Consider the following 24,648-nt stretch of genomic DNA (forward strand, 5'->3'; position numbering starts at 1 on the left):
TAGTGAAGATTTCCTGAATCTGGATCTGTCATCTGTCTGGAAATTCATTTCTTTATTCTTCATGAATGCCGTAGCTGCTACATACACGGTAACCAGTCTCCCATTGCCCAACCCCATGAACAAGGACATGCTCCTGTTCCCCATGGGTGCCAGGGACCTTCCATGGTTGCTCTATCAGCAGTCTTGTCAGCACACGGTTTGGGAGGGCACTGCTCCAGGCCCCTGGGATACTCATTTTGGTCAGATTTAACCCACAGCAACCTTGTCAAGTACGTCTTTCTACACACATTTCCAACAGCTGCAGAAGTGGATGGAGGCACCTGCTGCTGGAGCAAACGTGTCGCATCAGGTCTCATGATAGAGCACTGCTTTGGAATTTGGACTCCCATCCCTTACCCCCGGCATCTCCTTCCAGTTGTACCAGTTGTGCGGCTTGCTTTCCGTTTTCTCTCTCAAGAGCTGGCTATGTCTCTGACACTCAGCAGCTCTTGTCTTCCATCAGCAGAAACATCCTTCTAGATGAATGAGACCCATTCTAGAACGGCTGGGCTTTGGCTGGAGGCACATGGGTGCAGAGGTAGAAAGAGAAGGGAAGTTGGGCATACACTTAATCATTCTCTCTTCTGGAGGACACATGAAGAACTCATGAAATGCGTCCTCAGATGTCATTTTGAGAAGTTAAAGTAGGAAGACGGGATGCACCAGGAGCTCCCATAGAGGATACACGCCCCCAATAAACATCTTTTCCATGTTGAACCTTTGCACTGCGTTATAGATCGAACAGAAGCTATTTCCGAACCTTCTGGATACAACTTCATAATGGGCCCTAATTTTCAAGGACTTACCTGTCCACCAAGAACAGAAACCCGATTGATGCAGGCCGGGTCATGAGCCCACTTGCCTGGAGCCCAGGCTGCTGCCAAGCTAGGACTTCGTGGCATCATCCTAAACCTGGAAACAGGAAGACTGCTGACAAAACCAGCTGCACCTGTTCCCATGTGCTGCACCCCGCAGAAGTCCTAGAGTGACCCATAGCTACAGGTAACACTACCCTGGCTGATGGGCTGAGCCCAGCTGTCCAATTTCTCCTGAGTCGTCATCGAGCAGATCAGAAGCATGGAGGCATCTAGGAGCGTGCTGAGATTTGTGTCGTCCTGGGCTGGTCGTTCCTCTGCTTCACTAAGAAAACTATTTACACTCAGCTAATTCTTGCGTGCTGATTTGTGCCTGTGTCTTCATTTGTATACTGACGTCAGTTTCTTCTTTTATTCACTGAAACAGACAAATGGTTATGACGGAGATGTGTATGGATCACAGACCCTGAATAGAAGATCTGGCAGGGTTAGTATAGTAAATTTGCATGACACAAAATGCGAACAGGTTGCTGCAAAATTTAAAGAATATACATTGCTAAATTTAGCTTCTTTGCTTTTTTTTTTTTTTCTGTGCTATAGTGGGTCTCTCCCCCTGCCCCAGCCCTAGCCCATGAAAGAGTGAAAACTGATTTTTTTTAACCAGTGAACATTCTTAGAATGTTAGCTTTCGAACATTCTAAGTGTTGCTATAAGAGATTGCTATTAAAAAGAATCCCTTAAGTTTAAAAATATGTTGAATTGGATATTCACTCTTTCATTATTTTGTTACCCTAGGTGTATGTGCATAACGTCTGTATTAAATATGTTCAGCTTTCAAGTATAATTATATTCAGCATTCTCACCCTCTGTGCCCATCCCTCATTTGTCATTTTATTATTTTTTTAAGGTTTTATTTATTTATTTGACAGAGAGCACAGGCAGGAGGGGCATCAGGCAGAGAGAGAGGGAGAAGGGACCTGAGCTGAAGGCAGACGCTTAACCGGCTGAGCCACCCAGGCGCTTCTCATTTGTCATTTTAAAGACATGTATAAGAGCCCACATGTCCCCTAATACTGGCCATGGGGTGCCCATAGCATAGGCTCAGGAGGCAGAGGAAGAGCAGGGTAGTGCTCTGTGGTGGGAAAAAGGAACTACAGGCAGGAGAGTCAGAGAAGTGGGGAGGGCTTCAGATTTAGCAGGGAGGTCACAGGGAACTTCACAAAGTGAAACTGTGAACATCTAAAATTAAGTTTCATGACTTGCAAATCTGCTGTATATGAAATTAACTAAAATCTTCCTATTCCTGTATTTGCTTTTTTTCTTGTAGTAAATTTTACTACTTGTGTATACAGTATTTCTTTTATCTTAATTATATTAAGATATATCATATATACACTTGAATTATATTTTCAGGCTTCAGAGAGGTAACCCAGTCCCATCTTGGCTTTCTGAAACTGGCTGATGAGGTTTTTAGCCTCTTGACCTATCACGGGCGGCATACACGTCCATCTCATCTAAGCTTTTCTCATTCCACCCTAAAAAAATCCTCCCGGTTTAAAGGTGTCGTCTTCCTATTTATGTTTTTACACCAACGGTTGTAAGTAATTACAAATAATACTAGAGGGGGTAACTGTGAGAACCAGTAAGAGTTATACCAAAGGACATCGCCAACACCCAGACCCTGAAATGTAAACCATAGCCTAGAAACTCTAGTTGGTCCTGTATTTCTGCAGTAGCAGATAGTCTTGGTTCTTACGCTGCACTGGTATTCTAGAGAGTTTTTACTGGTATTCCTGGGGAGCTGATACTGGTTTGATTGAGTTCTTTTGTATTTGCCTTTGGACCGGGCTCATGGGGTGCTCTGGGGACAGTCGGGAAGCACTCCCCACTTACCATATCTTCTTTGGTTCTCAGAATTCCAGCTACAGCGGCGAGGGCAGATTCTCCACTCTGTCTTCCCCCAGAGAGGACACGCTGGTTGGTTCTCATTTAAATCTTCCCCACCCTCTCTTCAGAAACTACAGGTTTTGGAGCATGCCATCCCTGTGTGTGAACTTAGCCCTCTTTTCATTTTTAATGCCTATTTTATGAATTTTCATTTGGACGGATGTTAAAAGTCTTTTGCTGGGCAGTAACTAACATTTAATTCAGGCTTATCTCCCCCACCCCCCCCCATCCTGAACTTGACTCACATTTGCATTCAGCTGGACACAAAGAAAGGATTCATGTGGATACTTTGTAGTCAGAAGTAATCCAAAGGGGTGGGGGGGGAAGAAAACCTTGTCATTCTTTCCTTGAACATTTCTGAAAATGGTTACTTTGTAGGGTCGATGCAAACTTTGTAGCAGTTTCTCAGGGATGGACTAGGAAAGGAAATCAAATCCAAATCGGGATGTCTACACTACTTCAAGGACACGCATCAATTGGGACAGGCACAAATATTTCTAAATTATTTAAGAGCCCGTTATCATCAGTAAAGCTTATTTGTTTAGATCAGTTTCCTACTCACTTAGCAAACAGAGGAAACTGGTTCAGGCCGGAAGATCACAAAGATAAACGAGTGAGACCGGTAGGGACTCTGGAAGCATTTACTTCTCTAATAGACAGACCCACCTGGCAGGTAGACAAGCGCAGCAGGAATAAGATGATAGGGAGAACAAGTGTCCTAACAAAGGATGTGAACTGAACCGTGAAGAATATGTAGGAAAAAGATAAATAGAAACTAAGCAGGTAAAGCCAGAGAACTGTAACTCCTGGGGCTCCCTCCTCCTCTGTCTTCCTCCGGTAGGTGAATTTTGACTGAATACAAGATCAGCTGTCAGCACCAACGTGTTGGTGGGTTGCGCCATCTTAAATTTTGTGTATGTTGCACATATTTTGGCAGAAGATTTTGCTATTGCAAAAAGCGTTTTGTCATTCAGAAAACTTTACTTCCTCCTCACTTTCCAAGCTCAGATACTTGCTCTAAAGTGGAAGATGGTGAGAGGTATCTAATATGCAGATGTGAATTACTCACTGAAGTTCAGCATGTTTTCGAGTTACTTAAATTCATTTAAGAGAAATAACCCACATTTGGAGCATTGAAGTCAAAATTAGAGCCGGTCCATTCCAGACATTAAATATCAGAACTTTTCAGAAGCCCCGTGTCCCTACCCTTGTTCTTCCTGAGGTCTTACCTTACTTACCCACCAGCAGAAACTTCTCGTAATTATCATGCTCTGTAGGTGTCCTATCTGTTCCTGCACAACACATGAGCTGGTATGACTTTATTTAAATATAAAAACAGAAAGGTGTTAATGTCGTGTGGAATGCTGAAGAGGCTTTTAAATATTTCTCCAGTCTTTTTGGATTTGTCAGACCCATACCCTGGCCATGGCGGCCGCAACAGTGGCACTTTCTTCCCCGCCCGGGTCATGGTGCTTTCCATGCCCCCCAGAGGGACTGATAAAAGGGCTTCTACACAGAATGTTCTCCCAGCCACTGCATCAAGTTTCAGTACTTGTGGGGAACATTAGAAAGCTTCTCCCCCCCCCCCCCGTTCCTCCTCCCACCACCCCAGAGTTCCACCTGCCGGCCCCTCAGTTCACATGGGTGTAGCTTATGCCAGACAGAGGAATGACAGGCACAAGTTAGGGGCATTGAAGGAATGGCAGGCTATCTCAGAGACCATCAGGTTCCTGGAAGGGAACGACTTCATCTTCTAGGACTGTCCCACACTTGAACACGTGATAGAATGTTGCTGGGCAGTCTGAAGTTGCTGGCTTCCTCTTCAAGGAAACTTTAATTTGGATAGGGCATTTTATTTGGGGAAACAATGGATACAGTAGTATTCCCCAAAAGTGTTGAGAAACTGTTGGTCTCAGAATTATACCACTGAATCTGTCCTGTCTTCTGTGAATCCTGAACACACACACACACACTACGTCAGTAACTAAGGAACCCACACCAGAGATCATGTCCAGTGAAGTATTTTATTACATAAAGCAAAGGTGGATGTCTCTGCCGAGTCCTAATTTTGCATTTTTCTCACGAAACTTTAAAACTTAGAGCTCTAGTTACAAAGACCTTTAAAACCCCAATGGTCTCGCTATCAGTTAAAATCAGTGAAATCTAATTTTGCCTATATGTCAACTCAGAACGCCTGATTTGGTCCCACGGCACAGTTTTGTTGATTAATTAGACTGTATTACCTTCTGACCGTCCTGCTTTCTCCCTCCTTCAATTAAGTGCATGCCCTCTGATGGTTTTGTTGTAAAAAAGCAATTCTGTGTGTGAATTTATGATGCCATTGGACCTTTGCAGTGAAATGAAGCTGTGAGCCCTTCTCCCGCTCCTGCCCATTTTCTCTGATTACAGGGATTCTCCTGCTCCGACCTCGGGCTTCCCAGTGCTGGCCTGGCTCCCAAACCCCTGCCTACCCAGAGTGGAAACCGGGTCTGTTCCCCTCCTTGTCACCCCCTTCCTCCCTCTTCCCTTCTGCGCAGATCCCTTCACCTTCCCATCATATATACGAGGACACTTCAACCTCTTCTATCTGAAGTCGACCCCAGAGTTCAGCAGACGTTTTATTTGGCTAGACTAACTTGCTAAGACCTTTCTCAATGTTTTAAAACATTAGCAGAATAATCTAGGACCTTATATAGAAAAAAGGGAATTGAGGAAAAAGGAGGCTCTGTTAAACGTATATTTCCAAAAGTTCGGGTTCAAAGAATTGGTCTCTTGGGTCTCTCCTCCTTTTCCAGCAATTGTTCCCCATTTGGGGTTTCATTTGTTTCTTTAAAAATATTTTTCTCTTGTAAATGTGTCCAGGAAGCAATTTGGAAGCCTTTTGTGCTTAATCGTACTCCCCCATCTTTGAGAAGTGGGAGAACGGTGTAGTTCTTTGGCTCAGTTTCCCCTCCATTTCCTGTTTTTACAAGCCTGGTGTGCTTATAGGAGTCCCGTTTGTGCACAAGGATCTCTGTCAGAGTCCAGGACAGATCACATGGTGGAGGTTGAACTGTCGTCCCCCTGCGTTGTTGAGTGATTTGCCCCTGGTCATGCATGTTCCCTGACCGGCGTGGGGGCCCCTGGCTGTGGGCTTCCATGCCCTCTGCCTGTAAATGAGTCATGATCCTACTCTGGACCTGGGACCCGGCTGCCCCAGGAGCTGCCCTTCGCTCTGGCTCCTGCCCGCCAGGCACGACTCCGCCTGGGTTTGGATCCCCTGATCCAGGGAGCTGCCAGCCCTGGCCGGCTGGCACAGTCTGATGGCTCCTTTTGGATCCTCATGACCGTGACTGGGATCATTTGATGGAAATAAAAGCACCATTTCCGCTGCGCTCCTTCTGTGTGGATATTTCCGTATTAACACCCCTGAGTGCATTACTAACCCAGGCTTTTGAGTTGTGGGTTTGTTGGCTGCCTGTGGTGTTTGCACCCTGTCACCATTGTCTCACTCCCTGACCCTTTCCTCCAGGAATGCCTGAAAAGAAGTGACTAGAAAGTAGTCCCATTTCAGGGATCCTGGGAACCATGACTGTTTTAAAGTTGGATTTGCATCTGTCGATTTACTGAGAACAGAGGCCCTATGTCGACTTCTTTTTCCTTCTAACTGTCGTGCGATAATTTGGCTGTCCTGATCACTGAAAGCATTGTGATTTTTTGTCACTATTATTCGTCACTGTTTTCTCAAGGCTTTTAAAACCTGCCGTTTGCTCTCGTCCTGTAGCCCTCCTATCCGTACAGTGCCGCCCGGTCTGCTGGGAGTTACCGGGTGCGTGTGCTAGCTGCCCCCCTGCCCCCCGCCCCTCCCCCACCTCTCCCACCCCTGTCTGCTGACATGCCCCTACCCATGTGGCGCTCACACATGCCATGGTATCCATCAGGCTCCTTTGGACAGATCCGGGTTTTCTCTCTCCCTGCAGCTGACAATAGCTGTCATACCACTTCAGGCTCCAAGAAGACATGTGCTCCCACAGGACTGTTAGCTAGGAATGGAGCAGTGACATCTTTTACTTAATCTGCTGGCAGAAAGAAAGATGGCTTTTTATTGCTTTGGTAACTTTAACAGATGTTAATGTAACATGCTGTATCACTTCGGAAATTTCCAGCTTTAAATACAAAGTACTCATGCCTTGCAGGAAACTTAAACTAAACAAAGTGGTTATGCTGTATTGCTAAAAAGTTTCTGAATTTCTATCAGATTTCACATGTAAGAAATAGTATGTAACTGGCTGAACAGACCAGCTGTGTTCTAAAGGGACATAGGGAGAGCTGAAGTCCCTTTAAACTGGGTGAAGTTTGAGATGGCCATTCACAGTATTGTAAACTTCCATTAACCCTCAGGGCTTCGTTATATAGGATTTTCAAGTTAATCAAATATTGTTTTATAATCAGCAATTTTTTTAAAATTGTGAGATACTGGACTATGATGAACATGGTGTTTTGTTCCAGAGTCACTTTTTATTAGTGTCATCTTATAAATATCAAGTATGAGGACGCCAGGACAAAAGGATATTTGAATTATCTGCTCCCTTTAAGTCTGGCTTACCAAGTTCTTGTTTAGCAAGGGATGATGTTCAGAGTAATATATTTCAAGGACCTGCCGGAGAGCACACTGCATGCCGGTTGACAGAAACCTCGTTTCTCTCTTAGATGTTGCCCGACCCTGTTCTGCTCAGCTCTTTGCCTGTGAAGGTGGTTGAGAGCTTTCCCTGCATGTCTCCTACAATGATTTGTTTGGGACTGTTCTCCTCAAGGGTCAATCTTCCTCGCTTACCTTTTCCTGGTTTGTGGGTCCTGAGGAGGGGGAAGGGCCCCTGACCAGCCCTTCTGTTTTCTGTCACAGGCGTCCGTGTTCAATGAGAGCAGTCTCCTCGGCGGGACTCGGCGGGGCAGTGCCTGTGGTTCTTATGCTGTAAGGCATTTTCTGTGGTTCCCGAATTTCCTCCCGTGTGCTGCATGGTCCCGAGTGGCTCACTGGACACTGGTCCAGTTACTGGAGAGAACTAATGGGGGTTCTAGGGAGGGAACACTGTCTAATCTCAATTTTCTGTTGTCATAAGGGCCACGGGTCTGTGAATCATGAAGCCTTTGGCTGGCGGGTTAATGTCCTCACACATCAATTTACCTTGAGTTCAAGGGAGGAGATGGACCTTAATTGAGATTCCTGGTCTTCTTCCTGCAACACGCTAACAGTGCTAACATGGGATGAGGTGCTCTTGAAATAACAACAGGGAGGAGAGGGGAGTTCCACAGGCCACAAATTATTGTCACCTCTGGATAATCGAGGAAGAGGAACAAATTTAAAGACTCGGGACCTGTACATAATTCCCTTTTACTTTGCTGTCTTTCCACCTCCTTCCAGGATTTGAAATGGCAAGACTCAGCGCTCACAATAAAGGTGTGGTAGTCACTTGTTCAAGAAATACTTGTTGAGTGAAGAAATGAGTGAATGAAAGAGGGAAGCAAAAATAGAAAAATAGAGTCATTCCATGGAAGGAAGGAGGCTCATTTGGTCCCATCCTGAGGGGCAGGCAAAACTGAACGTCAACCCAGTTTGGATGCTTCTGCACACAGGGGCTCCTCCGCAGGGGCTCCTCCTCAGGCTGCTCTTCCTCAGGGGCTGCTCCTTGCAGGGGCTCCTCCTCAGGGGTTGCTCCTTCTCAGGCTCTGATCCTCTGCAGGGCCTGCTTCTCCTAGGGGTTGCTTCTCCAAAGGGTTCCTCTTCGGGTTGCTCCTCTGCAGGAGCTGCTGCTTCTCAGGGGCCGTTCTTCCTCAGGGATTGTTCCCCTGCAGGGATTGCTCCTTGGCAGGGGCTGCTCCTCCACAGGGTCTGATCCTCGGCACGGACTGTTCCTCTGCCACGGCTGCTCCTCAGCAGGGGCTGCTCCTCAGGGGCTGTTCCTCCACAGGAGTTGCTCCTCAGCAGGGGCCGCTCCTCAGCAGGGGCTGGTCTTCTGCAGGGGCTGGTCCTCCATAAGTATTGCTCCTCAGCAGGGGCTGCTCCTCAGCAGGGGCTGGTCTTCTGCAGGGGTTGGTCCTCCATAAGTATTGCTCCTCAGCAGGGGCTGCTCCTCCACAGGGTCTGATCCTCGGCACGGACTGTTCCTCTGCCACGGCTGCTCCTCAGCAGGGGCTGCTCCTCAGGGGCTGTTCCTCCACAGGAGTTGCTCCTCAGCAGGGGCCGCTCCTCAGCAGGGGCTGGTCTTCTGCAGGGGCTGGTCCTCCATAAGTATTGCTCCTCAGCAGGGGCTGCTCCTCAGCAGGGGCTGGTCTTCTGCAGAGGCTGGTCCTCCACAAGTGTTGCACCTCAGCAGGGGCTGCTCCTCAGCAGGGGCTCGTCCTCCACAGAGGTTGCTCCTCAGCAGGGGCTGCTCCTCGGCAGGGCTCCTCGTAGTTCCTGTGCAGACGCACCCCCAGGTCCCCACAGGAAACATCAGGGTTTACAAAGAACTACTTGAAATCGCCTTTACAATGTTGCTTTTGATACTAACTGGCTACTTAATTGGTAAAATAATCCAATTTCTGGCTTATTGTAGTTCATAAATATTCAGGAATTCTTAGGAAGCTGTCACACCTAAAGTTTTCTTTAGAATGTAATCTTTATAAATATTAATGGGCGTAACGTTAGTTTCTGTTGATGTCTAATTAGACATGTATTAATTTTATATTGCATACCATTTGAAATGTACCAGAGCCCACTATAGTAAATCTTTTTCTCAGTTCTTAAACATTTGTGCAGGCCATTAAGGAGCTCACAAATCATGCCTACTGGAGAAAATAGCTCTGGCCTACATGTGATGGATAAAATGCAGCTAAAGGATTTTCTTTTATCAGGAAACACACACACACACACACACACACACACACAGTAATTTTTCAAGAGAATGAAACTTTCCCCAAGCACTGGGTACTTTTTCGATGACCAAAGTCTAGCCCCCGAGCAGGTGGGGTGTACGTTCCCCTTCAGTTCCCCTTCGACCCTGCAGGTGGACTTTGAGAGCCCCTGATTCTTATCCAGCATCACTGAGCACTCTTAATTCTGTGCCTTCTGCCTACTATAGGAACCACTTGGGAGTGGTGATGTTCGGGAAGTTAAGAAAGTCAAACGTCTCCTTGTCCCAACAGCGCAAATGTCTAAAGTGTGGCCGCATGTCTCTGGCATCAAGCCAAGCAGGAGAAGTCAAAGAGAGTAAAAATACATTTTTTCTGCACTTAGCACTGCCCTCCCATGCAGAAAGAGCTCAGTATGCATTTGCCAAATTAAATTGGACAAGTAGAACCCGGGCTAAAATCTCAGAAGAGACCTTTGGCAGCATATTGGCAGGCTGGTTGGGAGGGGTGTTCGCTGAGCCCCATCCTTGGCATCTCCCCAAGTCCCAATATTGCCCTCCCAGTGGATGCCAGTTTCCTACATCCGGGAAAGTGACTGTGGAGAGAGCTTCCTCAGGCTCTGGTCCAGCCGCGGCTGTGACTGCTGGCTGATAGGCATCCCTGTGGTGAGGAGGTACAGCGTGGGTGTCCCATCCTGTCCTTCAGCCCAGGACAGATCTGGAGAGGAGGACCCTCTGCTTCAACCTGAGTCCACGCTGACCCCAAGTCTGCATGGGATGGTCCTGATCCCACTCTGGAAGATTCTTCCCCATCTCCAGAGCGTCCAGCTTCTGTTAGCCTCCCCCAGAAGGTAGCCCCAACTACAGTATGTGTTCACAACTAAATGACTTAATTACAGTTTAACGATTAGAGATTAAATGACTAGCTTTCTTGTAAGTATCACTGTTTTACTTGGAAACCTTTCTATTTTATTTCTTCCTTACCATTATTATGCTGTGTGTGACACGGCTGGAAGCAGTTGTCAGCACCAGTGCCATCGGATCCAGGAGCATGAAAGTTGCTTACGGCAGAGAGGATAAAGCAGGGAAGACCCCTGCCTTCTCTGTGTAACCCCTGGCCCCTCTGTGTGGCCAATGTCCTTACAATTCCACGTCCCAGGTGACAGGCTGAGTTACTTTCCAAGGTCCCATGGCCAGTAAGAGATAGAGCCTGGACAGGATCTTTAGAAATTTTTTAAAGATTTTATTTATTTGACAGAGAAAGACAAAGAGAGAGAACACAAGCAGGCAGAATGGGAGAGGGAGAAGCAGGCTCTCCGCTGAGCAGGGAGGCTGATGTGGGACTTGATCCCAGGACTGTGGGATCAGGACCTAAGCCGAAGGCAGATGCTTAACGACTAAACATACCCAGGCGCCACAAGGATCTTTGTAGCTTACGGTAGCCCCATACCAGTCATGCAGGCTCCCAGACACAGGCTGTTCAAAGGGGGCACGTGGACCAGGGTGAAAGAGACCCCGAACTTACTCTTCCCTGCATGATCAGGTCAGTTGATCAGGGAAGCGGTTTTTGACTGGGGAGTTCAGATCACCCGGGCCAGCAGTCTGCCGTGTTAACGGTAGCCTGTCCCGTCTCTGCGTAGTAAACCAGAACGCAAATGACAGAGGACGCAGTAAGGTTTTCTGCAGGACAGTTTTCCTTGCTCTTGTGTGTGAACCCGAAGGTAAGATTCTGCCTTAAAGTACTGACCTTAGGTATTTCCTTTTATATTGTGTAATAGAGCAAAAAGTGAGAGTAGTCATCCTGGTAAATTTCTTGTGTACGCCAGATGTGGCAGTGACCCTCCCGTATGGGGTGTGCACCGCTCTCTTATCTGTGCATGGGAAACAATGTGTTGCATGTCAGTGTCAGTCTTAGTTGGATAAAGGAAGGAGAAGGATAATGAGTAGGTAGGGTAGGTCTGGCTCTTTACCGTCTGAAGTTGAAATTGTTCACTCAGCAAGTATTTCTCGAGCCCACACTGTATGCCAGGCCTCTTCTGGTCCCTGCGGATTTAGCAGGGGTTAGACACAGACCCTGCCCTCAGGGGATTACGTGCTGGTGGAAAAATGTGCAAACTAAAAGGTGATACTTAAGCTGAGCTGTAGTTCTGTGCCTCCTGTAATTTGCAGTAGAGAGAATGCCTGCTGGGCCCTGGGGGGTGAGGGAAGGAGAACAGTCAGCCCCTGCTGGGCAGGGTGCACAGCCTGGGGGCGCGGGGCGATTGGGGCGCTGCTCTTGGGCCCCCCAGGGCTCTGCAAAGTCCCTTCAGGCACAATCCCCTGGGTGCCTGTGGCCCTCAGTGGGATTGGAGTCCCACCTCCCCTCCTCGCCCACCTCACTCAGAAGAAAAGGAAGATTAAAACGAAAGCACAGGAAAATCTATCTCGGACCAGAATGAGGGTGGATGCAAATCAAAGTCAAGAGGCGTCCCTTCCAGATCCATGAATTGAGGTGTTTTCTTTTGCTGGAAGAGAGAACGTTCAGGCAGATGGAGAGACAGATAAAACCTTCATTCAAGCACCCCAGCCAGGTCACCTGGCGCTTTGAACAAGCTGTGCCCGATGTTGGAGGAACCCTAAATCTTAACTTTGTTTTCTCTTGGAAATGGAGACGAAGGAAACTTCCCCACCGCTGGAAGGCCACGCACCCTGACTGTTGTTTCCATGTGGCCCCGGTGCTGTCTGTGCCTGCACCGGGCATCACTCCCCTCCCGGGCTGAACAGACACTTTGCGTGGCTTTCTTCTCACTAACCAAGAATCCTGTGTTCTTTTGATATTATGACTAATTTTTTTCTGTTCTTAGCGGGCATGTATTTGCAGCTGTAAGCCACACAGTCTTCCTTTGCGAGGGGAGCCTGCTCTGCGCACTCGCCTCTGTCCTTTCTGCCTGGCGCGCGGCTGACCTACTTGCTCACGCCCCAGTAGCTCTGCTGACCCTGTCCCTTTGTTTCTGTCTGCGTTCCGGCTGCGGCTGTGTGGGCAGCCCTCGGAGCACGGCGGCCACCTCAACTCCAGCTCCCGAGCCTCGTCCAGAGCCAGCTCAGCACGGGCCAGCCCAGTGGTGAGTGTGCCTCTTGCTCCGCACCCTCTCGCCTCCTTCCTTCCGCTGCCCTTCTGCTCTTCACTCCGCTGCCCTGCAGAAGGAACCCTCTGCCTCCAAAGGGCCCTAGCGCAGCCGAAAGTAGGAGGGCTTTTCTGGGATTTACTCCAGGTCTGAGCAGAAACGCAACTGGGGAAAATGCTTCCAAATTTCTAATACTACTATTTCATGATAGCAGAATTGCGTTGCTAAATTTCTAACGGATCACATGAAAGTTAACAGGGCTTGGGGCTGCCTGGGAGGAGGGACACTTTGTACACTGGGGGGAGATGTAGCCAGGTGTGTGGATGTGTGGGTTTATTTATTTATTTATTTATTTAATCACTTTAAAGTCGGAAAGATAGGCCTATAACTTTGTTTGTAATGTCATCTGTTACTGGACCCAGGTGGCTTTTTAAAATCACGTATCACCTGGAAAGGCCACTGCTCCCACTGTCTCATGAGTTCTCCCACTGTTCGGGATCGGGGAGACTACAGAGCTACCCTCCTGTTTCTCATCCCCTAGTCCCCAGCCTTCCCATGTCCTTGTTCTGCATTTGTCCCAGGGTTTTTGCAATCTCAGACGATCTTCCTCTGATGCTTTGTACGAGGCTACTGTACCTTCTTTTGATGATAAGGGCGTGCAGGCCAGTTGCTCAGGGGAGTGGGCAGGAGTGGCACAGCGTCTGCAGGCAGGAGCTGGGGCTGTGTAGTGTGCGAGCCCGCCCCACAGAGCTAAGGATTGCCACACTAAAGGCCAGGGCGCCCTTCTTGATAAACCCCAACTACAGGAAAGCCAAGCAGGCAGAACGGGTCTCTTGCTCAGCTCCCCAGTGACAGAGAAGCTTGTGTTCTGTGGCCCTCAGCTTGGTGGTACGGCACCGTGGTTAGATGGGTGGAGATCTGGATTCGGGGAGTGATCCTTGTGGTGAGAGAAGAGGCCACCGAGCCGCGGTCTCCTGTGAGCACAGATGCACCTGTTGGCTGCTGGTGATCTGCTTGTTTTTGAAATCAGATAGTCTTTTCGAACATTGATGTTTCATGCAAATGCAGATACCGGCTGCTTCTGGGGAAGGGTAAAGGGATTGCTGGCAGCTGAGCCCAAATCGCCAGGTGGACCGGCCATACCACCCCGTGCTATGAGGTCCCTGACTCCAAGGCCAAGGCCAGCACCATTCATCCCTGGGCCTGCGCTGGCCTTATCCGATGAGAGGGAGTGATCCTCGCCACCATGTATATGTGGAGGGTGAGGAAATAGAATGCAGACCCGGGACGGTGTTGTACAACAGGACAGCCTAGTGCTTTATGGAAATGCAGACACCCTGCTCTGTCAACACGAGCACCTGTCCCTGTGTCCTGCCCATTTCACACACCCAGTCACCCACCCTCACGGCCAGAGGAGCCCCTGGAGCCTGGTCCCGAGGAGACTAGGGCAGCCACAGCCAGAACGCTCAGGAGCGTGAAGGAAGGTGTGGTGGCAGATGCTGCGTGCAGCCCGGGGACTCACGGCTCTGCCGATGACCCATCCAGCAGGAATAGGAAGGCCCTCCTATTTAACAGCACAGAACATCTGTTTTTAAATCAGGCAAGTTGCTTTTTGGGGTGCCCTCCATTCCCTGGGGTAGCCTGGGACGGATATGCAGATCCACGGGGAGGGGAGCCTTGCAGCGACTGGGGAGAAACGTTTCCCGTGGGGAGTTGAACGGAGCCTCAGTCTTCTTAGGCGTGATGCTCTCTCACACTCACTCACGTTTGGGGAAGTAATAGAAGTATTTGCACTTGACAGAAGGCGGCTGTGGCCCACATATCGAAGGATCACGAGTCCCCTGGGGCCGGCTTCCCGGAAGCACGGAGTCACGAAGGCCATGATGATTTGACTGCTCTGGGTCTCTCTTCAGGCCTCAGGACGAAGTCACAGAGCAAGAGGACTTCGTCTAGTCACGTAGACCAAAGTGGTCGAGATCAGACACAAAATTCTGTGTCTTATGCTTTCTAACCTCTGTGAAAAATGTACCCACATACAACAGGTTCAGTGGGTGACGGTAACCAGCGAGGTGGTGTTAAACATGCTCAGGCCCCTGGAACCCAGGGATCACTGCTGGCTGGCCGGGAGAGGCCCGGCCCCAGCTACGCTGGACTCCAAGCCCCATCCAGGCACCATCCAGGGGGAAAAGCAAGGGGTTCCAGGGCTGGTGGGCCCTTCTGATCCTCAGGCTCTTTCTCATTTAATTCTCGGTGTTTACAGCCCCGGGAAATGTAACTGCTTCCATAAGCTATGGTTTCTCTTCCCCGAGACAACTGCTCATTTATAGATGTCAGTGGGCTGCCGAGCCGTCCACACATCTCACGAGCGAAGGTCAGCATCTTGCAGTCTGTGTGGGATGGGCCATCCTCCTGCCCCATCTGGGCCTCGACGGGTCCTGCCGGTGCTCCTGTGGCTCCCGGGGAGTGGTCCGTGGCCCGGTGATTCATCAGGAATGTGGATCCAGGGGAGTGTGAGGGCAGGCAGGGAACAGGCGCCTCTCTGAGAATGGAGTAGGACTGGGGCAGTGGACAGCTGGGTGTGGAGGAAAGGCAGGTGCCCCGGGCATGGGGGCGGAGCACTCTTAAAGAGCAAAAGTAACCAGAATGGAGGAAGGGGTAGCTCGGCCCACTTGAAGAAAATAAAGGTGCCTCGGCATCCAGAGACATCCCCTGGCCCTTGGCCTTCTCAGCAGATGCCTGGCCCACCTCAGAACCTCAGTCATGTCATTCCCATTCTGTAGATAACCTGTAAGTTCTTCTCCAACAAGTCTGGGGCCTTCCCCTTGAGGGAAGCTGTGGTTCTTTCAGCCAGTGTTTACTGAGCACCTAGGCTCTAGGTGTTCTAGGCATGGAATTGCAATGGTGAGCAGGCAGACCTGCTTCAGCCCTCAGGGACACATAGACCAGAGGGGACAGGCAGGCAGCACCCGGGCACATGTATGATATGAACTCCTGGGGAGAGATGCAGGAAGCTCTGAGAGCTGGGATCGGGAGGTTTGGTGGTCCTGGCCCGAGCACACCCACGCAGAGGGCCTCGCCTAGGGATGCCAACACCTCCATCAGAGATGTCCCGAGCCAAGCCCAGATCTGTGTTCCTGTGTGTGTTTAGAACAAATATGAGTGACAACTGGAAGTTCCAGCCGGTTTAGCCAGAAATACAAGAGACTGTAGTGACCCGTGTTTAATGTTGTGTGGAGAGGCAGGGGCAGCAGGTGGAAGCACGGGTCATGTGTTATGAATCCAGGTGTCCAAGGATAAGTCATTCAGAAGAACGTTAGTGTTATTGGATGAAAAAGCAAAATTTCCACACCAATGGAAGTCTCAATTACTTGACTACTTGAAGTAAAATTTCCCTTAAAATGTTTTCTGTTTTCTTTTTTTTTTTTTTAAGATTTTATTTATTTATTTGACACACAGAGAGAGATCAGAAGTAGGCAGAGACACAGGCAGAGAGAGGGAGGGAAGCAGGCTCCCCGCTGAACAGAGAGCCCGATGCAGGGCTCAGTCCCAGGACCCTGAGATCATGACCTGAGCTGAACGCAGAGGCTTAACCCACTGAGCCACCCAGGTGCCCTGTTTTCTATTTTCTGAGGAGTGGTCACTATTGTCAGTTTGTTGTTGAAAGGGACTGCGCATGGGCACAGCTTCTCTGGTCCCATCTTGCGTCTGGATTCTGAGGTTGTGCGGTGAAAGCTGAGGACACTGTGAGGAGGAGTTCCTCTGCCGGAGTCTGGCCATACTCATGTGTTGTGTCGTGTCTCTAGGCAGGTGGGTAGGCCGGGAACTGTGGGCCTCAGCAGACGTGGTGTTGAAGGGAGCCCAGGCAGTGTGCCTGTGCAAACACAATGTCGAAAGGCTGGGATTCATGAAGTACTTAATGTGCTACTTGGATCACTTTAGAGGATTTTTTTTTTGAGAGGCAGAGTGGCCATAATTTAAAATTCAACAGAAATGTTTTTAAAGTGACTATTTCTAGTTGATTTAAAAACCTATCTTTGTGTACATTCAGTTGTGATTGTAAAATGCTGGGACACACTTGTTTTCATGCCCACCTAGAAGGTTTAGAATTGCTGGTTCAGGGGAGTGACGAAGTGAAGGCCTGCGGGGTGTGGGCGCTGGACTCGGACACCAGTGTTCACAGAGGTCCTGTGGCTCGGCCCTGGCCCCGTGCAGGTATGGGTCTCAGTGGCTCGCAGCAAGTACCCGTGATAGCTTCCCCCAGGTCCTGCTCAGTCACGTGTCTGCCCTGTGGTGCCCCCTGTGTACACTGTCATGCCGTGACTAGAACAGGATTCAGAATGTTTTTCAATTTTGTGTCTTTCTATATTATGTTCAGAGGTTAAAGTGCCGTGCTTTATATCAAAATTAAACACACCCCCTGGGTTCCTTATCTGTCCCTTTGCTTAGGGGAAGGTGAGGCGTGCTTTAGGAAGTGGGGACAGCTCCCTGCCGGCCTGCTTCATGCCATACAGGCTGCCATCTAGTGGCAGCTCTGGGGACTGCAACAGCTCCTTGCCGCAGGGGTGCCTTCATGGGGCCCCTCATCCTGTCCTTCACACGTATCCTCTGTCATTCAGAAACGGACTAAAGGCACTTACCCTAATGTATGCACAAGAGATTGGAAACAACAGTTAGGCAGAGAGTGGCTGTAACACTCAAGAGTTTCATCCCACCCCCCAACAGGTCTTTACTTAAAAACACATTTGAGGCGTTCCCATCCTGAGTTCATTATGTATTTCTGAGCAAAGGCTTTTTTTAAAACTGTTTTTAAACTTTTTTTGAAAACTAAAGAGCTAGCTATGGTTTTAGGGTTTTTTTTCTTGCTTATTTGATGTTTTGCAAATTACAAAAATAATATTTATGTTGATGGTATGGAGGGAAACAGTGCAGAGCACAGCATGTGTTAAAGGACACCCCCCCCCCCCCGAAACAGTGTTTTTTGGTCTGATCTGTATTCTTCCTCATCTTTATCTCAAGAAAAACTAAAAAACGTGGAGTCCTTCTTGTACGGGCACAGCTATCTCTGTAGGTGGATCTCTGGACTTTCATTTATATACAGAATATTTATCTGCTGCTGACAAGCATTTGGAAAAGATTCTATGTAACCTGTAGAGGCAAAAAGCAGCCAGCTTCTCAGTGGTGACTTGAGAGTCTGACGCTGGCTCTTCATGTTCGACCAGTAGTTAAATTACCTTCCTTCCTTCCGTCTCATGAGTACGTGTTCCACAGATGTACTGATTCTAGGGAGTGAAGGACTCGGGCCCAGGAGACTTAATACACTCATTCTCCTGCAGACCAGTTGCTATCCTAGTCAGCTTTTCCTCAGTGATTTGAAGTCTTCAGGAATATTTTTCTTCCCGAGTGGAGAGAAGAACTACACTTGAAATGCTGACAGCCTCACAATGAGAACACTGGCCTGGGGCAGGGAGCTAGAACCTACTTGGCCAAAGACCACCTCAGCCCCCACAGAGCATCTGCTCAGGCTGATGTGGCACGCACATCTGGAAAGAAGGATAATTTGGTGGGTGTGGTTATCACACCCACCAAACACATATGCCCACAAATGGCAGGAGGCATGGCACACAGTTGGAGAGCCAGCTGTCTTTAATGGGCTGCCACCAGCCCACATCAAGGAATAGAGAAGGACACATGGGCTGAGATTGCCTGGGAAGCTCCTCTGAGATGCACAGGCTGGCACGGGCTCTCCGAGGACAACCAGTGTGGCCGAGTGGCAAGGAGAGTCCTCTGGGCGGGGCAGGACTAGCGTCCGAAGCCCCCTCATGAAGGGCTTATTTAACAGACAGGGAGGGAGGCCAGTCTGCCCTTGGATCCATCCCACCAGCCTGATCCATCCCACTTCTTGTTTCCTTTCCTACTTGGAGGACAATAAGAAGACCAATAAGATGAGAACAGGGAGTTCTTGCTGAAGACCCAAGTCGGGGAGACCACATGGGGTGGCTTCGGGAATGAGACCCCCAGGGCTGAACTTGGATCTTATGAGCAGGAGACACTTGAGCTTGGCTAAGCTCGGAGCTGGTTTTGGAAATTACCTTCTTTTGGGTTAATCAAGTGTTCTTTGGGATTCCATTTGAGCCTCCTGGTGGGCTGACTTGGTCTTACACTTTGCCGTCTTATTTTCCTATTTGCTTCAGATGTCCTGCCCTGGAAGAGAAAGGTGAAGGTGTGACGGGTTTGGAGGAGAGAAGGTAGCTGATAGCCTTGTGGGGGATGTGGTGGGGGTGGTGAGGCCTGGAACGTCCAGCCCATGTGGGCCCAGAGTGGGCACCAGACACTGATCACAGAAGATGACTGCCTGTCCGGTGTCCCGACCAGTGCTTTGCCCCTGCACCCTCATGCTGTCCGGAGCCCAGCTTCCTTGTGCGCTCTTTGCGTGTCCGTGAGCCTCCAACCCAGCTCCATCGGGGTTCCTCGACCTGAGTCCGGAATGTCTGTGGCTGAATGTGCAAGGGCAGCAGCAGCGCCTGTGGCTGCCCACTGGATCTGAGGCAGAGCTGTGGTCTGTATTCGGCTCTCTGGAGGTCAGAGTTAAGAACATCTGAGCTACAGGAAGGGCAATCAGAGACTTGCTAGGAAAGGCCTGAGTAGCTGTCAGCTTCCCCCAGAGGCTTGGAGACAGTAGGCATAGGTTTCCTCACCCTCTGTGACCTTCCCAATGGGTTTATGGAAAGGAGCCCTCAATGTGCAGATAAAAGAAGTTGGCCTTTGTAGGATGCTCAGCAAAGAAAGATTAAGCCCCAGTGCCGGCCACAGCCTGTTGACCTCCAGGCCCCTCCAAGATGCACAGCCTCCCTTGGGGGCTACACCAGGGCTCTGTGGGCTGCCCTGGGTCCACCTGAGAGTCCTGCCCAAAGAAGGGACAGACAGCCTCACGAAAAGCCAGATTCTGGGTTCTCCCTTTTTACCTGGCAGGTTTTCCTGTGCCGCCACCCCCCTGGCCCCACCGCCAGCTCCCCGCATCTGGGCATCAGTCCCAAGGCAGTTCAACCAGAATCTTCACTTTGGCTCTGTTATTTATTCATGAGAAGGAGGAAGAATTGTAATGGCTCCACTGCTTCCTCCTGCTTTCCAGACCTGGGCAGCGGCAGGCCTGGTCCCACTTTCTGCTGTCACCATAGCGATGGGGGGGTGGGGGGTGGCGGGAAGCAGGCTGGAAGGTTGTCCTTGTCCCCCGCATGGGTACCAACATGCAGCGCTGTGGGAAGCTCTGCAGAAGCCCTGTGAAGATGGGGTTCATTCACAAGTCCCTGATGGCAGAGCTTCCTGTGGTCAGTGTGTGCATGTGTTCAGACGTCGCATTCCCGTGGAAGTTACAACGTGGAAAAACCACACAGTAAAGTTCACCCTGGGCCCCGTGAGATGTCCGTGAGCCCCCACCGTGCCTGGAACAGCCCGGCTAGATCCGCAGGTCTCATTGGCAAAGCAGTTTTTAAATCACAAAGGAAGCTAATGTAGTGTGACCATCTTACCCTCTAAACCCATATTATCCATTTAATGTGCTTAAGTATTTCATATTTGTCCATTTTCCTCCACAGGTTGAAGAGAGACCAGAAAAAGAGTTCACCGAGAAGGTAAGGAATTTCTGGAAGCCTTGACGTTGTGCTGTTGATAAACCACGAGGGCCCCCACGTGCGTGGATGAAACTGACAAGAGAATGCATTGGTTAATCTTGACTGAAGAGACTGGCCCGTGAGGGAACAGGACATGTGTGCCACACCATGTCCTTCAGGGGGTCGCCCCAGAGTCACTTCCAGCATGGGTGTCACACCCTGCAAATAGCAGAGGTTCCCCATGGGCCCAGGCATGGGCATGAGGTGGACCCCGACTGATTCTCAGGCATCTATGAGGCCCCTCAAAGGGACCCTCTCTTGATTGCTTTCTATAAGCCCCTGGGGAATCTGACAACATTGCAGTACACATTCGGGAACTCTGGTTTTGTCTGAAATCACATTTGGTCTTTGTGGCGTCCCAGGGCTCGCGTGGCCTGCCCAGCCTGTCTGCAGCCACCCTGGCCTCCCTCGGCGGGACCTCCTCTCGGAGGGGAAGTGGGGACACCTCCATCTCTGTGGACACCGAGGCCTCCATTAGGGAAATCAAGGTAAGGCTGCCGACCTGCCTGTGACCTAGAGGAGCCTCTGAGGAAAATTAGTCTTCGAGCACAAATCTGTAAGGTTCCAGTCTCCCTTACATCCCATAAACACCTGTTCTAGCCCCACGAACACCAGCTCAGATGGCGTCTTCCATGGGAAGCCACCCCACCTGCACCCCACACTCCCCCCAACCCTGCTGGGCAGACCTGTGCCCTCTGCGCTCCCCAGGCTATCTAACACACCTTGCTGAGGCCCTCGCCCCGCTGCCCTGCGGTGCACAGCCAACTTCCGTACACCAGGCATGCACAGACAGGTGGTCTCCATTTTTTTTTTTGGAATGGTCTCCATTTTTTTGGACACCAGATTACTCATTGCTCCCGAAAACACCACCTTGCCCTTTGAGTGTCCCCCTCCCCTGCCTAGAATATGCTCTTCCTTTCCATCTGTGGTATGCATAATCTGCCTTGAATAGATCATTGTTGTGTTCCAGTGATTTTTTTTTTTTTTTTCCTCCTGATACTGGAGTGTAAGCACCCTTCTGTGCTCCAAACTCGCCACTCGATGGGCGGGCCATTCTGAGTGTCTGAGAGACAAAGGCAGTCTAGGAACTTAGGTCCCCTGGAGTGCAGAACCAAGGCCTGAGGGGGAAGCGTCAAGGACTAGAATTGGCTTTGTTGATGGAAGAACTTTCTAATAATTAAAACTGGTGCAAAGGTGCCCATGGTATCTGAAAGCCAGATGGCCACCTGCCAGGGAGGTCAGAGAAGGGACGCAACAGCAGCCAGGGCAGGGTCCGGTCTCCCCGGAAGTGTCTTCAAAGTCTTGTGCTTTGTAAGAACAGTTTTTGTGGGCCGCTCTTCCTAAAACATCCACACGCCCTCCCTGGGCCTCCAACAGCTCTTTGCTACGTCCAAGAGCAGTTGGCTGCGAGCAACCCTGATTCGTCTCTGCTCCTGGCCTTGAGAGCACCATCCATCTGCTCTGCTCGGCAAGCGTGTGCTGAGAGTGTAGCTCAGACCAGACTCCGGGCTCCGGGTGTGTGGAGCCAAGATACGGAGCTCTGTACATGCAGGGACGGAGCCCGGCTGAGTCCCATCTTCAGTATTTCACTCTGTCTAGCACCAGACAGCAACCCAGAGAGCCTGAGCGAGCTATGAAATAGGAATAAAAGAACCCATTCCGTTTGGGGGACTTCTTTTGCCTATTTTATAAAATTGTGCAAAAATACAATGACACAGACCTACATTTTCTAAAATTTATGGAAATATCATATGAGATAGGCCTCAAGTTTAAGCTTTTGTGATTTTGAAATTCATTTTATTTTCCTTCGACTCTTGAAAAAAAAAAGAAAAAAGAATATCACTCCCCAGACTCCCCAGGATGAGGGCAACGACCCAAAAGCAAAAAAGATTTAGAGGATGGCTTCTCTTTTTTTGCAGTCGTGATCACTTTTCTTCCCCGATGTCATTTGCCTCTTTTGCCAATTCCTAGGAACTGAATGAGTTAAAGGACCAGATTCAGGACGTAGAAGGCAAATACATGCAGGGCTTGAAAGAGATGAAGGTACCAGTTTACACAAGTGTGGGCTGATGGCGTTAACGCGGCTTAACTTCAGAAAACCCTGAAGAAGGCACACAGACAGCATGCTCGCCCTCAGGAGCCTCCAGGCTGCAGAACTCTAGGGGGCAGGGGCACAGGTGGGGCCTCATGGCCTGAGCAGCCTCCTCGAGGCAGCTTTTAAACGGAGCCCTGAGCCCTGTGGCCCTTAGGAGGATGACTTACTAACACACTTCCTGATGCATGTTTTGAACTCACCTTCCTTCCCCGGCCCACACCTGGCTTCTTCTCACTTCCCACAGGAGTGTACTGTGCAAGACTTTTGGGGTTTTCTTTCTTGTCCCCCCTAGTTTCCTACAAAGGATGTTTCACTTAATTTGCATCTCTAAGGGTGGACGGCCTCCAGGAAGCCAGTCCTTACTGCGGTGTTTCGGAGACACCCAGAGTACTTGCATGTTGTAGTGTTTCGCTAGCTGAAGCAGCATTCCAGCGTGTACCCTCCTGGATTTATTTGAGCAAAGATGCACGACAGTAAGAATGTGTTGTCATGGCCTCGTGCCAGCCAGGAAATGTAGTGGCCGTATTCCTCGGTGATGAGGTGGGTCGTTGAAGTCTGTGTTCTCTGTAGATCTCGTGCTAGATGGTAAGCCTATGACTCCCTCTTCAGCCCCCCAGAAAAGACCCCCCAGAATAGTCTGACTTTTCTATCACAGGGACACCAGAGGCCACGCTGGTTTTAAAATGAATCAATCCCTGGCATGCTTGTCACCTCTCCTTGAAGAGAGGGGGATGTTACAGTTGACTCTGAATGCGTGGTGAGAAGGGGGTCCCACTGGAAATCGTTGCCATGGTTCACGAGCATAGGCAAGCATGGCCCAGGGCTCCATGAGGCCTCCTCAGGGGCCTGACCACGCAGTGCCCATCTCTCTTTCACTTCGGGTAGTTCACCCACCCTAGGGATTCGCCCTCCCTGTCCTGGGATCACCTTCCCAGGATCTCTGCTTGGGGACAGACACACTCCCCCATTGCCTGGCCAACGAGGGTGTGAGCTGCAGGAGAGCAGTGTTTCCTCTGTAGGTCTCTCTCCCCATGGCTGTCCTTTTAGAAGAATGCCCTCCAACCTTCCAGGACTGACCCAGTGAGACATGTGTAGCTTATTGAGCCATACGTAAGTGGAAACTTAAAATTCCATGTAATCCTTTCCCGGTTTCCAAGCCAGCCATCAGCTGGGGACAGGTGTTTTCTCACCCAACACTCACTGGCTCTTTCTGGCATCCTGGTCACATTTCCTGAGGGACAACTTCAGAAACCAGAACGGCCCAAGCCACTTTGACGGGCGCCCCTGAGTCATGGAGTCAGGTCCCAGGGTTAGGCCCAGAGCCTCCCTGTCACGTGTCTCCCTTGCACTAATGGCCGTGGAAGCCATCTTCCTCCAGTCACAACTAAGAACTAACTTTCTGAGTTAATGACTAATACTCTTGAGTGGTTAATAACCGATTTGACTGCATTGAAAGGGGTGAATGTCTGTGCATTTGAAATTGTCCTGTGTTTCTTATCTGATCCATTTGCCCTAAGAAATAAAGTCTAAAACTAGGGCAAGGTTTTCTTGGGTTTTGGAGTTTGTTTGTTTTTTTCCTTTTCAAAGACCGCTGAACTAATCTTTGTTTTTGTTCTCTTACACAATTTCAAAAACACAACATGGTTTCTGTAGGACTCACTAGCAGAAGTGGAAGAGAAGTATAAGAAGGCTATGGTTTCCAATGCTCAGCTGGACAACGAAAAGACGAACTTCCTATACCAGGTTGATACCCTAAAGGACATGTTGCTAGAGCTCGAAGAGCAGCTGGCTGAGTCTAGACGGCAGTATGATGAGAAAAACAAAGTAAGTATGAGAGAGGACAGTGGAGTGTGTATGTGTGTGTGTGGGTGGGGGGTATACAGTGCGTCTGCTCTGTGTGTGTGTGTGGTATATGGCGCATCTGGGGGGTATGGGTGTATGTATGTGGTATACAGTGCATCTGATGTGTGTGCGTGTGTGTGTGCAGTATATGGCATGTCTAGGGGGGTGTGTGTGTATGTATATGTATGGTATACAGAGTGTCTAAGGGGTGTGGGTGTGGTATATGGTTTGTCTGGGGTGTGTGTATATATGGGTGTGTGTGTGTGTGTG

The 24,648-nt window shown here is 49.6% G+C and overlaps 1 protein-coding gene across 31 annotated transcripts in view; it reads left to right on the forward strand.

Moving 5' to 3' along the window:
• The window catches only part of LRRFIP1 (LRR binding FLII interacting protein 1), a 136,543-nt gene that overhangs the window by 89,954 nt on the left and 21,941 nt on the right, over positions 1-24,648 (forward strand). For 8 of the 31 annotated variants that reach the window (XM_032355304.1, XM_032355306.1, XM_032355277.1 and 5 more), the window contains 10 exons: positions 1,282-1,341; positions 2,769-2,831; positions 5,211-5,288; positions 6,565-6,609; positions 7,684-7,752; positions 12,694-12,771; positions 20,367-20,402; positions 20,804-20,929; positions 22,413-22,484; positions 24,190-24,360. In XM_032355304.1, the coding sequence (XP_032211195.1) occupies positions 1,282-1,341; positions 2,769-2,831; positions 5,211-5,288; positions 6,565-6,609; positions 7,684-7,752; positions 12,694-12,771; positions 20,367-20,402; positions 20,804-20,929; positions 22,413-22,484; positions 24,190-24,360 (798 nt within the window). The remainder of the gene's footprint in view (positions 1-1,281; positions 1,342-2,768; positions 2,832-5,210; positions 5,289-6,564; positions 6,610-7,683; positions 7,753-12,693; positions 12,772-20,366; positions 20,403-20,803; positions 20,930-22,412; positions 22,485-24,189; positions 24,361-24,648) is intronic. The other 23 variants (XM_032355307.1, XM_032355281.1, XM_032355284.1 and 20 more) reach the window with 10 other exon arrangements.

This window comes from Mustela erminea, chromosome 8 (assembly GCF_009829155.1).
Source record: "Mustela erminea isolate mMusErm1 chromosome 8, mMusErm1.Pri, whole genome shotgun sequence".
In the NCBI taxonomy this organism is placed as follows: Eukaryota; Metazoa; Chordata; class Mammalia; order Carnivora; family Mustelidae; genus Mustela; species Mustela erminea.